The sequence below is a fragment of the Anomalospiza imberbis genome, chromosome 12 (genome assembly GCF_031753505.1).
Source record: "Anomalospiza imberbis isolate Cuckoo-Finch-1a 21T00152 chromosome 12, ASM3175350v1, whole genome shotgun sequence".
Taxonomy (NCBI): Eukaryota; Metazoa; Chordata; class Aves; order Passeriformes; family Viduidae; genus Anomalospiza; species Anomalospiza imberbis.
The window spans coordinates 10,190,470-10,202,693 of record NC_089692.1 but is presented as its reverse complement, the minus strand read 5'-3'; the positions used below and the strand labels follow the sequence as shown (position 1 = coordinate 10,202,693).

Genomic DNA, 12,224 nt, shown 5'->3' with positions numbered 1-12,224 from the left:
AATAAGAAAGTAACATTTGCAACATAATTCCACCTGATTTTAACAGTTTTAAACAAAAAGTGACTCTTTACAAAAAATATGGATGATTGTTTTCAACTTCAAAGACACAAAACTGATGGGAACTCATTCTGACAAGAATGCTGTTATTTTTCTTTTAAGATGGGCGAGAGAAGGCCTAAGATTTGATTTCCAAATCAACTTATCTGATTTCAGTATGCTTAAAATAACTGGTTAGATTCTCAGTTCCTATTTGTGCCTCACAGAAGTGCAAGATGTTCTACAATTATGAAAATCAAGTCACCTACCAAGGCATTATTTCAGACATTTTTTAGGAGTCTTAAGCCTGCCTGCAGCATTTACTGCAATGATTTTTAGAGAGACTCCTGTAGTGCCCATGTTAAATGCTGTAATCTCATTTGAAGAAAGATTTTCACCCTTCTTTCTTAATGTTTCTTTAACTGCAAATTGTCAGGAAGATTTATTACAGGGTGCAAGATAAATCCCTGTTCTAAATACATTCTCTGCACACACTCCAGGTTATTGCCAATATAGAGTTAAGTTATTCCACAAATACAATTTACTACATGGAAAAAAAAGGTTTTAAACACTTCACAGAATTTTTAAACACTTCATAGAATGAAGAAGGATGTACACAATACCCATAGACCAGCAAGTTCTTCTCCACACGGAAGCACTCTGTCCTTCCATAGCCGTTGGAGCGGTCACACGGCCGGCGGAGCTTTGGCTTCTCATCACCCTCACTCTCCACCTCAGACAACTCTGCCAGCTCATCCTTTGTAGCACTGAAGGGCCGAGTTTGCTTCCTGATTCTTGGGGTATCAATGACAAGGCTGTTCTGCAAAATTAGAAACAAACCTTGTGAGAGAAACAGTCGGGGAGTTTTTCTTAAGTGCACAGCTCCAGTTCGGAAACATTTCCTACCTCTTGTCATTCAGTTATTTTGTGAAGACACTGAACACCCATGGAGCAAGTAAAACATTCTGTGGTATTTAAGGCAACAAAAACTGAGTTTCATATGCTAATGCCAGTACATTAGTTACAAACAACACAGAGTATCTCATCTGAGCTGAATACTCACATAGACTACTCTGCACCTTTGTAAGAGAAAGGGGGCACTGAAACCTTTTTGAATCAAATGCATGGGGAATGCCTTCAAGTATAGGACATAAATTTCAGTATTATAAAATTTATACAGGTTTTAGTCACTTATTTTGCAGATTCCAGTCCAAGATTTACAGACACAGAAATGGGGCAATCAGAATAATTCCATGCTTTCAATCATGTTTGGGGCTTTGACAAAAATCAGAAATGTCTAAACTTTTCACTGGACAGGAGGGAAACTGGAAATGCTACAGCTGTCAGCAGACTGACTGCTCCTGCACAAATAAGCCAGCACAAAGTTTCATTTGTTGAAATATTAATCAAAAAGCACCAGAAACCCCATACCTGCAATTCCAGACTTCAATAGCAAGCACATGCTTGAAAAGAAAGCCACATTAAAAAAGTACTTACTCTACCACTGATAGCATCAATATCAATTTCTGCTTTTTTGGCCCATTTCTGCCAGAAGTTGGGATCATCTAGTGAAATATCAGTCCTGTTTCCAGATGCAACGAAACTAGCCTGTAATAAATAAAACTAAAGCTTACCAACATCATACATCAGAAGTCTGTAGTTTGCCTCGCTGCCGTAAAGATTGCCTGACCTTATTTTATCAAAAATTTCCCAAGCAGCTGTTAAGACTTTAGAAGTTACTTACACTGCAAAGCAACTCAAAAGCTCTCCTCCCCCTTAACTTTTAAAAATCAGATCCATAATATATCAGAAAAATCTAATGAACTTTTATGCACCATCAGGAGAGAAGAACATTAAGCAGCAAGATTCTTCTGCTTCTAAGTCTGAATCTAAATTACTTGAATGGAAGAAAAAAGAATCTTTTGAAGAGGCTTATCAGCATTTGGGGATTTCATCTCATACAGAAGTACTCGCTTGAGGGGAATTTCAAAGGGATGTTTAAGCTGCCAACAATCAAAGCCTGAGTGCATGGAATAGGCTTAATTTCAGAAGGCATTTAAAAAACCCTGATACACTGCATTTGGGAAAAGAGTAAATACATATAAAAATTTCTAACTCTTCTGATAAAAAGACACTGATGATGATTTTTAGAAATCTACTTCTTATTTAAGCCAAAATCAGCAAGATATAAGAAAACCTAAATAAACATATAAATAAAGAATATTTTTAAATATTGCTGTTTAAGAATATTATTTATATATCTAGGATATTTTAAGTATTTTTTTTCTTTGCCTTTTTAATTCTTTTGGAATTTCACAATTGTATTCATGAAGTGCCCACACCCCAAGCTCAGTTTTGTTGCTTGATACTTTACACTCTCAGCCCCGTTCCCATGTACATATATGTATCTCCACTCAATACTATTTCAGGAGGTTTCTTATTCTGCTTCTGCAATTCTTACCAAAAAAGCTCAAGGTTCAAAATATATCCTTTGTTTATGCATTTCAAGAATGCATTCTTAACTGTATTAATTTTTAACCTTATTAATTATTGTCATATATATTTTCCCCTGCTCTTAATGTATCTAAATACAAACAGATCTATAAACAAATTTGTTTTAATATTCTTGGTTAATGCAGCTCATTAGATCTCACACAACCCCCAGCCTTTTCCAAAGCAGCAGAGATCCATTACTCATCTTTGCTCAAGCACGCTCCTTGCACCTGGCGTTTACAGAATCTGTCTGTGGCAATCTGACTTTTCATGTGCATGTTAACATAAATGTACAGGTGCAAGAAACCAAAATATGTACCTCACGCACACATAGCCCTTAAACACAAGTAAACATAACTTAAAAGTAAGGCCTAAGCTCTGCAACATGCAGCCGCGTTTACAGCTCTTTACTGTCACAGAACACCTTGCTGCTCTGCACCTTGGCAAACGTGGAGCCTCTTCCCTCGGATTCGATCGTGATGGTTTTAGTCCGACGCTGCAGAATCTGGTCGATGTCTTCCTCACAGAACTTGGAGCCCTCATCCTCCTCATCCATAATGGCACCATAGGCACCTCTTCGAAGCAAGTCTTCTATTTCTTTTTTGGAGAGTTGTTGGATCTGAGCAAATAAAATCAGGCTTAGACAGTCAAAAAAAATCCCTGAAGACTTTTCTCTTCCTCTTTCCCATCTTTCCACAACTTAACTGTGCCTTACGATCTATAAGCCTAAATGTGGAGTATTAGAAGCTATGAGGAAAGTCTAGCTGATAGCTGAAAGAATAAGTTAGGTGCTTACAGTACACATTTTTAAAAGGATGCCTCTTTTTTTTGGCTATTCCCAACATCATGATGCGCATGTTTTAAAAAAATTACCTGGTCATACTTACATTAAAGTAACACACTATCTTTAATATGAGAAGATACAAGGAAACAAAGAGAAACTATTCTCCTTGTTTTAACTTTGACATTATCTACCTTGAACTTTATGAGGCAAGAAATAGTGGAAGATTTAACAGAGTAAGTGACTTGATTTAAAATTGTATCAGCTATATTGCTAGTCCACATCAGAAAACAGAATGGAGATGCAAATGACAGAAAAAGGGAAAAGTGGCAGCTTCTGTAATTTAAATAATTCCCACATGATTACAAAAGCAAAAGGAAGGTTATTTCAGGAAATAAATCTACATACACCACCAACACTGTTTTCTCTTCCACTCATACTCTGCAAGACAGCCTTATCCAGTCCCAGTTTCAGACTTGCTCTGTCAAACATCTCTCTCTCATAGGAATTACGTGTGATCAGTCTGTAGACCTTCACTGCTTTGTTCTGACCAATCCTGTGGCATCGGGCTTGAGCCTTTGGAAGGAAGGGAAGAGAGGAGTTAGAATTTAGACTTACCTAGGAATAACATACTGAGCTTTTAAAAACCTGTTTCTGACGTAGCCCAATCCAAAAACAGGAGCATGAACTCAAAAGGAGTCAAGACACATTTAAGCAAACAGAAGCAATCAGACATTTTCTACATAGTGAACAGTTTTCTAAACACAGTGTAGCAAGAAAAATGCAGATGAATGGCCTGTGCTGAATGCTCCTGACTGGTACTTCTCTTGCAGTAACACCAGATAAAAAGACATGCTAGCTCCTAAGTAAGCTGATCTCCTGATACAAATAGTAAAAGAGTGCAACTTGAGAATTATTTAAATTTCAGCATCCAATTCCAAGATTTGATTAATTCACTTTTTTTTAATGCATATTAATCCTTTTCTGTATACTGTGTTTCAACTGAACGCCTCTATTTCCATAATCTGTGTCAGTCAGTACATGCAAAATATAGCCCCTGGGTTCACAGTGTCATCAATTCTTAAGGGTTTTATCAAATCACTGACTTCACCTGTGCCGTGTTTTTCAAAAGTAACTGACTTGAAAGAAAAGTTCCCAACCAAATGAAATCTCTTCTGAACTGAAGGCGTCAAAAAGCTTTAAAGACATGCCTTAAAAACATGAACGCTTCAAAATTACGTGTGTTCAAACAGAGACAATATTCAAAGTGATAAAATTTTTATCCATCGGGTTTAATTAGGGCTCTCTACCATGCTCAAAGAAATTTACCTGCAGGTCATTTTGGGGATTCCAGTCAGAATCAAAAATGATGCAGGTATCTGCTGCAGTCAGGTTGATGCCCAGGCCCCCAGCCCTGGTGCAGAGGAGGAAGACGAAGCGATCCGAGTCGGGTTTGCTGAAGCGGTCGATGGCAGCCTGCCTGAGGTTCCCCCGCACGCGCCCGTCGATTCGCTCGTACAGGTACCTGAGAACAGCACAGACACAGCACACACGGCATGACCAACAGCTCTGGAATTGAAAGAGTCTTTGAATAGCTCTACTGCTTACATTTATTCTTTGCAGTGAATGAAAGGGATAAATACTGACTCTGATTAGCAGTGGGTAACATAACCAAGAATCATGTCAGAACTTGCAGAGCTGTAGTACCAAGGTACATCAGCAAGTCCAAACACTGAGCATTTTAAGACAAGTTCTTCTTCACTTTGTCCACTAAGCAACTACCTGATTATACCTGTATTACTTAGTTGCACTTAAACACACCCTAACCTGAAGTCCTATGTGGACACTCAAGTTTTTCACGTATTATCCTTGGATCCCTGCCTAGGGTCACATAAGCAGGACAGTGGACTCTTGTATTATATACCAGATTGCCTGAACACATCAAGGGTAACCAAGCAATCAGCAGAAACCAGAACTTGGTGAGCTGTCATTGGACAAACTGCATATTGATTCTGTAAAGATTAAGAGAAATGGAACAAAAATGACATGACAGCACCTTTAACAGTCTTTATCAAGGCCTCCTAGACTAAACCGAGCAAATTTTCAAGCCTGAAGTAAAACTGTCATTTGTTACCTTTGACAATTACAAGGACTGCTTTGAAACGTCTGAAATCAAGCAAAATGCTTAAAAAGGGAGCAAATACTTCTGTACTTGTACACTGAGTAAGAAGCTGAATGTGCACCTAGTAATCAAAAAGCCTCACAACCATTTTTCTTCTCATCAGCTATAAAATGGCACAGCAGATAATCCACAGGACCACAGGCATTCTGGCAGGCAGCCATCCATCTCCTACAGGCCTGAATTCTGTTAAGTGCTAAGTCTGATCATGTGTGCACTCCAACATTTCTAATCAAATGGCAGCACATAGCAAATTTCGGCTTCTATGGATTTCAAAAGATTCCACCTGTAGATATGATTCACTGGTCTAAATGTAACATCGTTTCAGAAAAAGGAACATTTTCCATGAAGAATTATAAGTATCACTATGAAGTTAAAATTAATCTTTTAAAATAAAACAGAAACTGTTGCACTTCCAGTTCAAATAGACAGCTTTAATATAAAACTACCACTAAAACAGATATTAAAATAATCTAATATCCAGTATTCCGGTATCCACTGCAGGAAGGCTTAACATTAATAATTTTTGGTTTTGAACATATTAACTCTGTGTTACTATGATGTAGTTCACTGACAATTACAAAGCATTGTGTACATTGCAACACTGGTAAAACAACAAGAACTATGCCTTGCTATAGATTTTCAGGTTGATACAGCAACTATTAATTGTAACCTAGTTTAAGGTTTAATGCATTTTTTTTAGTCACATGCTCAAATAAGCATTTAGTTTCCATGGAGCCAATAGTCTGTAATAATCAGAGGGTGCAATTACATGTGATGGCAAAAGCCAGCCTAAGGAGCAGGTTTATGGCTGGCAGTTCAGCTCTGCTGCAAAATTCAAAGCAGTCAATTTAGCAAAGATAGGAAGAATATTTTCACTTTTGCATTAATAAAAACCACATCCCCAGTTGTTTATCACTTTGTGTTTATATTCCTTTGGAAGTAAGGATCTGTATCTTGGACCCATCTGGTCCCTGTTCAACACCATGTAAGTCAAGAACACACTCAAGGCTTTGGACAAGCAATGATAAGCTTGAACTTGCCTGGTTTCTGACAGAAGATGTAAAAACAGTATATACGTAATTGAATGTTTAATGGAAAAAGCAACAGACTGAAGGCACATGGTTTACTCAAATTGGACAACCTCTCTTTAGTTTTTCTCTGAAGTTTTTAATTAGTCGTGAACAAATCACCACAGGACACAAAGTTCACACTGATTAGCAAGCAAAGAAAACAGAACTCCCAGCTTTGGTGGGCTGCTGTCATTAATCTGCACTACCATTCACACAGAACAATACACCACAGGATAGAGAAGATGAATCTTACCTTTTATGTATAAGGTAATCCTCCAAAATATCAAGGCAGCGCACCATTTGAGAGAAGATCAGGACCTTGTGGCCTCCTGCTTTCATTTTTGGAAGAAGCTTATCAATAAGAACCAATTTACCAGCAGACTGGATCATTGCTTGCAGGTGGAAGTCAGGAGCACTTGGACTGTATGTTTCTTTAAACTCTCCAAGGATCTTCTCTTCAGCACCTATCAAAGAATATATTTCCATATATATGGATATATCTACACAAATATCTCCACATTCACTCAAATCTAAGTTACCAAAATCAGTGCTGTATTCTAAGTATCCCCCTTTAGGTACTGATGGAGACAGAACAGAGTTCTGGATGGATCTGAAGTCTAAGCAAGAACACCTATTTTTATCAGCTTTGAAAACAAGTCTTAAGTTTTTAAGCAGAACACCACAGAAAAAACACCTTGAATGAGGTGAACCCCCATCATCCACATTTCAAAAACTGAAATACTTCTTCTCAAGTACTGTAAAAAATTACTAAAAAAAAGTTCTTTTGTCTTTGTGATATTTTTAATGGGTCATGAGTCTTTGCAAAAAACCAGTATTTTGAATACTACTTCTGAAACCACAGCCAAAACTTTTGGAGTGTGAAGTGTATTTTCTCGCAAGTCAGGAAAAACACCAGTTATTAGTAAGTGAGAAAAGCAATGAAGACTGACAGAGATCATATCACTTGAAAGAACCATTCATTTTAAAACTTAGACCTAAAAGTTCTTGTTCATACTGTTTTTAAAGAGCTGTACCATTTCCATGAGATAATTGTTTCTAAATGTTCTGTGAAATCCTACAGAATAAGTTCAAGCTTCAGGCCTCAATTATGCAAATGTCACAACTTTGTCTTGTAACTATCAAAAAAATGTTTCCACCTAATCCAATCCTTGGAAAATCTGAAGAAAATATTGAAAAATTATTACAAAATTCTAACATATTTTCAATAAAAGTACAAAATAAGGAAAAAAAACCCAGTCCACATCCAGTATTTACCTTTGATGAGATAAGGGTGATTACAACACTTTCTGAGTTCCATCATAGTGTTAACCAGATTGGGTACATTTGCTTGCCCTGCTCCTTTGGATAAGAAGGCAAAATTTTTCTCCAAAATCGCTCGGTAATATTTCTTCTGAATATTAGTTAGTTCTACTTCTATTATGGTTTCCTCCTTAGGAGCCAGCTTTTTTTCTACATCTTCTTTTAATCTCCTGAGCATCATGGGTTTCAGGATAGCTTGCAGTTTCTGAACCTAAGGGAAGCACAACCGTTTGTTGGAATTTGAAAGAAGGTAATACTGCAGCTCAATGGAAAGGCAGTCCCCCCTGAACTCTAAAGCTCAGATGAACTCATACCTGTTCCTCTGTCTTAAGGTCTCCAAACTCTTGCATGAAGGTAGATTCAGCAGGAAAACGCAATGGTTCCAGAAAATGAAGGAGGCTAAATAATTCTTCTACTGTGTTCTGCAGTGGGGTACCTGTTAACAGCACTTTATGCTCCTAGAAAAGGACAAAAAGACCTTGCATAAACTCATCTGCACACCTCTGCAAATATGTTTGTGTTAAGTCTGAGCATCAAAACCTGAAAACACCAGTTCTATGTGTCAATAAGCACACAGGTAATACAGATAAGCAGATTTATTAAAAAACCACCAATAAGTATTTTCTAGTAGCTTCCCTTTAAATTTTCTCTTCCTTCATCTGTAATGAAGGAATGAGTGAACACTTCAACTTTGCCTGTAACATTCACAGATTTATAATCCTCCCCCTCTACAGTGTGAAAAATATACACAGCATGTATCACACAGCAACTCAAAGGATTTCTGAGAACACATAGGAAAGTAATAATGGAGCAATAAAAAATGCATCTGATACGTGGTAGTATCTGCTTTTAAAAATCTTTAGCTGTATAAAGTAAAATTTTAACTACTGGCCTAGACAAACAGTCTATTTAAAATTCTACTACTCGCGTGCTTTTATTGTTAAATAACTTGCTTAAAATACTTTCTAAATTTTAACACATTGCACAAAAACAAAAGCAAATTTTAAATTATATTTTCATCCTAATCAAAACAAAAACTATGCAACAGTATCATCAGAAATAGATTGTGCTTACAGTGAGAACTTGCCACATTTTGTTTAATCACAAATATTCCAGCATAAGCTATCAAAACCACATATGTTTGAAGAGTATCAGGAATAGTTCTCTTTCAAGAAACACTGCTTGAGAGGTCTTTTTTGGCATGTAAAGAAATTTTTAATTTATTGTCATACTATACTGAACTAAAATCAACACCAAAATGTGAACTGTAATTACTCACAAGGTTCATTAATTTTAGTCCTTCCAAAAGTTTGCAGTTTTTGTTCTTCAGTCTGTGAGCTTCATCAATAATAACACACCGCCACTCAATTGCATTTAATTCTGGACACCCACCAAGGATCATTTCAAAAGTTGTGATAATGGCCTGGAATCTGTAGGTACCTCGAACAATACGGCCCTAGAAATTCACCAACACACACAATTTGTTACATTCCCTCCCATCTACTCAATTTACACATTTCCTTGTTGAAATTTTGCCAGGAGCCAGACACTGGATTTTACATTATAAATCCCTTTGTCATCACACTTAATAATCTTTGTAACTCTCTAACTAATACTAATGAGTAATTATTCATGGACCCAAATCCAATATTATCTAAGCAACAGAAAAAAATTTAACCCCTTTTAAATCACACATATAGCCATCTAACAGAACTGTTTCAGAAGGTGCATGTAGATAAAAACCCATTTTTAATGTTGAGAAAATCTGAAAGAGTGACAGGAAAAATTCTACAGTCAATCAATCACAAGATATAATGTTAATACAGTCATACAGTAAGTAATCAAAGTATCACCTGAGAACTAAATGAAAACTTTTTATCCAGTTTACTTCATTGGTCTGACAAGGAGAGCATGTAAAGCCTTCAGCAAGGCAGTACAGAGTAACTCATTAGGCAAGCAAGATGTCATTTTGATATTTAGCACTAATTAAGACAAAGTTCTCAGCTTTATCAATTTTGAAGACATACCATGACAACTACAAAAAAATATTTATGCACAATATATAAAAAAAGAAAAAATCCTCTTTAAATAGGTTTTAAGTGTTTCTCATGTCACTTAATGGTGTGTATTTCAAAAAAGCAAGTTCAGACTGTACACAGTTAACACCAGCAAAAGGAAATCAACAGCTTCATAAAGGTAGCAGAGCTTAATCAGTATTATTTTTTTTCTCCCTGCTCTTCAAATTCAGGATCCAACTGCAACCATCTGTGTACACTTTAATCTCCACAAGAGTACCAGCGTCACTGCTATTCAATTGCAAAATTACTCAGCACAGTGAAACAACACACACATCTTGCTGCTAACACCACCACTAAATTCACCCAGTAAGCATTTGTTGAAGATGCTCATATGTAACATCCTGGAACGTGAAGTGACTTTCACCAAGATAGAAAGACAGATAATGTCAAGTATCCTTGTCACTGCTGCCACCTGAGCCATCTTTAGGGTGAGTTACTGCACACAAGTGAGGATACAATACCTGGGAGTCCCTGAAGTACATCTCATACTGCTGAATCATCTGCCTGCTGATCATACTTCCGTGGTACACCACAACATTCAGGTCAGTCCACGTGCGGAATTCCCTCTCCCAGTTTGTTATAGTGGAAAGCGGAGCTATGATCAGGAAAGGGCCTCTTATACCAGTCAGGAGGATTTCATACAGGAATGTAATGGACTGAATGGTTTTGCCAAGGCCCATCTCATCTGCTAAAATGCAATTTCGCCTGAAAGCAAAAAAAAAGTATTTGTTACTATCATCAAATAAAGTCCAGACCCTAACGCTGTTAGTAAAATGAACAATTTACAGAAACAAAGCTCACATACACCAGTTTACAACAACAGTCAAAACTGAGGCACTGCAAAAAGATCCTTGAAAGCATTCCCTGGTTAAGGTGAAAGAATGTGCAAAAAACCTTTCTGTAAAGCTTTGCATCAGGTTTAGCACTGTCAAAACCTGAGAACAGAATGTTCCGTGAAGTTCTACAAAAATATTCAAGTATTCTTTTGGGACTACCTTTGCCCTAATTAAAGGAATTTAAATTAAGCAGGTTTCCTACGTGCACATTCACCTTGACAAAACTGCAAGGAATTAATGAAGATTCCCTAGAAATCACACATAGGAAGTATCCCAGCTACACTCACATGAAAGGAGCGCATTAGAGCATCATTAGCAAATTTCCCTTTTTGATTCCAGAACTAGACAGATGCCTATAACTAAATTACTACATGAAGCATCACTCCATGCTTGCCCTCAGCTATACATTCCAGCCCTTCCCACTGTTTGCAGATGTCAGCCAGCTCTGCACTGCCTGAATGAGAATTAAAATCCAATTTCCTTCTGCAGATGAGTAACATGCATGGTAAAATGCTACACCCACTGCCATCATCTCTATAAGGGACATGCAACTGGCACTTTGGAAATACAGCAAGCAGAAGATACATTAACAGAGAATGAACTTAGAAACAGAGAAAATACATCATCCTGGGAAAGATCTTCCAAGTGATCATACTTCTGTTCATAACACATAGATTAATGCACAGAAATTCACTTTAGCTTAAAGCACAGATAATTTAATTATTTACTAGCCTTACTTCTGGAGACAGGTAATTTATTATACTATTTCTAACAATCATTTTGAAAGATGGAAGTGTTTACTAGTTTCAAAAATTGTGAAAGCTTGCGCTTTCATTGTTTTTGCTTTTATTTCCTCACAGACACTGAAAACTTATTTTCAGTTATGTCAGTTACATACATATTTTTGTTAATTTTTGTGGATAAAACATCCTTGCACGCCCAAAGGTAGAGAAATTTGTTCCAGTTACATCCTTTTAGTTATAAGCAGAGAAGCTGCAATAAATTTAGTTAAAACAGCATCCATCCCCAATAAAAGTGATTCACTCCATAAGGTTTAAAATCTACATTAAAAATATTCCATGCATATACCTATTGTACCAGTTGAATAGGAGCCAGTTAAGTCCTTCCAGTTGATATTCCCTGAGCTGATTGCCATTTTTATATTCCCTGGACTGTTCTATCTTCTTCCAGGAGTTTGGAGGTGGTCGGTCCTTTAAGGGAAAGATTAATATATGTACAGATTGATACAGGCTTTATTTTTCAAAAATATTTAACCCCACTATTTTGTGAGTGTATCACTTTAGATTTATAATGTTGTTACTCAACCTTGAAAGTGTAATTGTTGACATCACTTACTAATTAACAGTCTGCAAAAATCTGAAATTTGTATTTATTTTTCTCTATGACTTGCTACTTTTAAAATTAATT

At 36.7% G+C, this 12,224-nt stretch overlaps 1 protein-coding gene across 3 annotated transcripts in view; it reads right to left on the bottom strand.

Annotated features, from left to right (window-relative positions):
- CHD9 (chromodomain helicase DNA binding protein 9) overlaps positions 1-12,224 on the bottom strand; it is a 71,841-nt gene that overhangs the window by 20,050 nt on the left and 39,567 nt on the right. For all 3 annotated transcript variants that reach the window (XM_068202710.1, XM_068202711.1, XM_068202712.1), the window contains exons 10-20: positions 11,886-12,007; positions 10,422-10,665; positions 9,162-9,338; positions 8,197-8,340; positions 7,838-8,093; positions 6,816-7,026; positions 4,640-4,835; positions 3,719-3,886; positions 2,969-3,148; positions 1,534-1,644; positions 660-856 (exon numbers count right to left, since the gene is read on the bottom strand). In XM_068202710.1, coding sequence (XP_068058811.1) covers positions 660-856; positions 1,534-1,644; positions 2,969-3,148; positions 3,719-3,886; positions 4,640-4,835; positions 6,816-7,026; positions 7,838-8,093; positions 8,197-8,340; positions 9,162-9,338; positions 10,422-10,665; positions 11,886-12,007 — 2,006 coding nt within the window. The remainder of the gene's footprint in view (positions 1-659; positions 857-1,533; positions 1,645-2,968; positions 3,149-3,718; positions 3,887-4,639; positions 4,836-6,815; positions 7,027-7,837; positions 8,094-8,196; positions 8,341-9,161; positions 9,339-10,421; positions 10,666-11,885; positions 12,008-12,224) is intronic.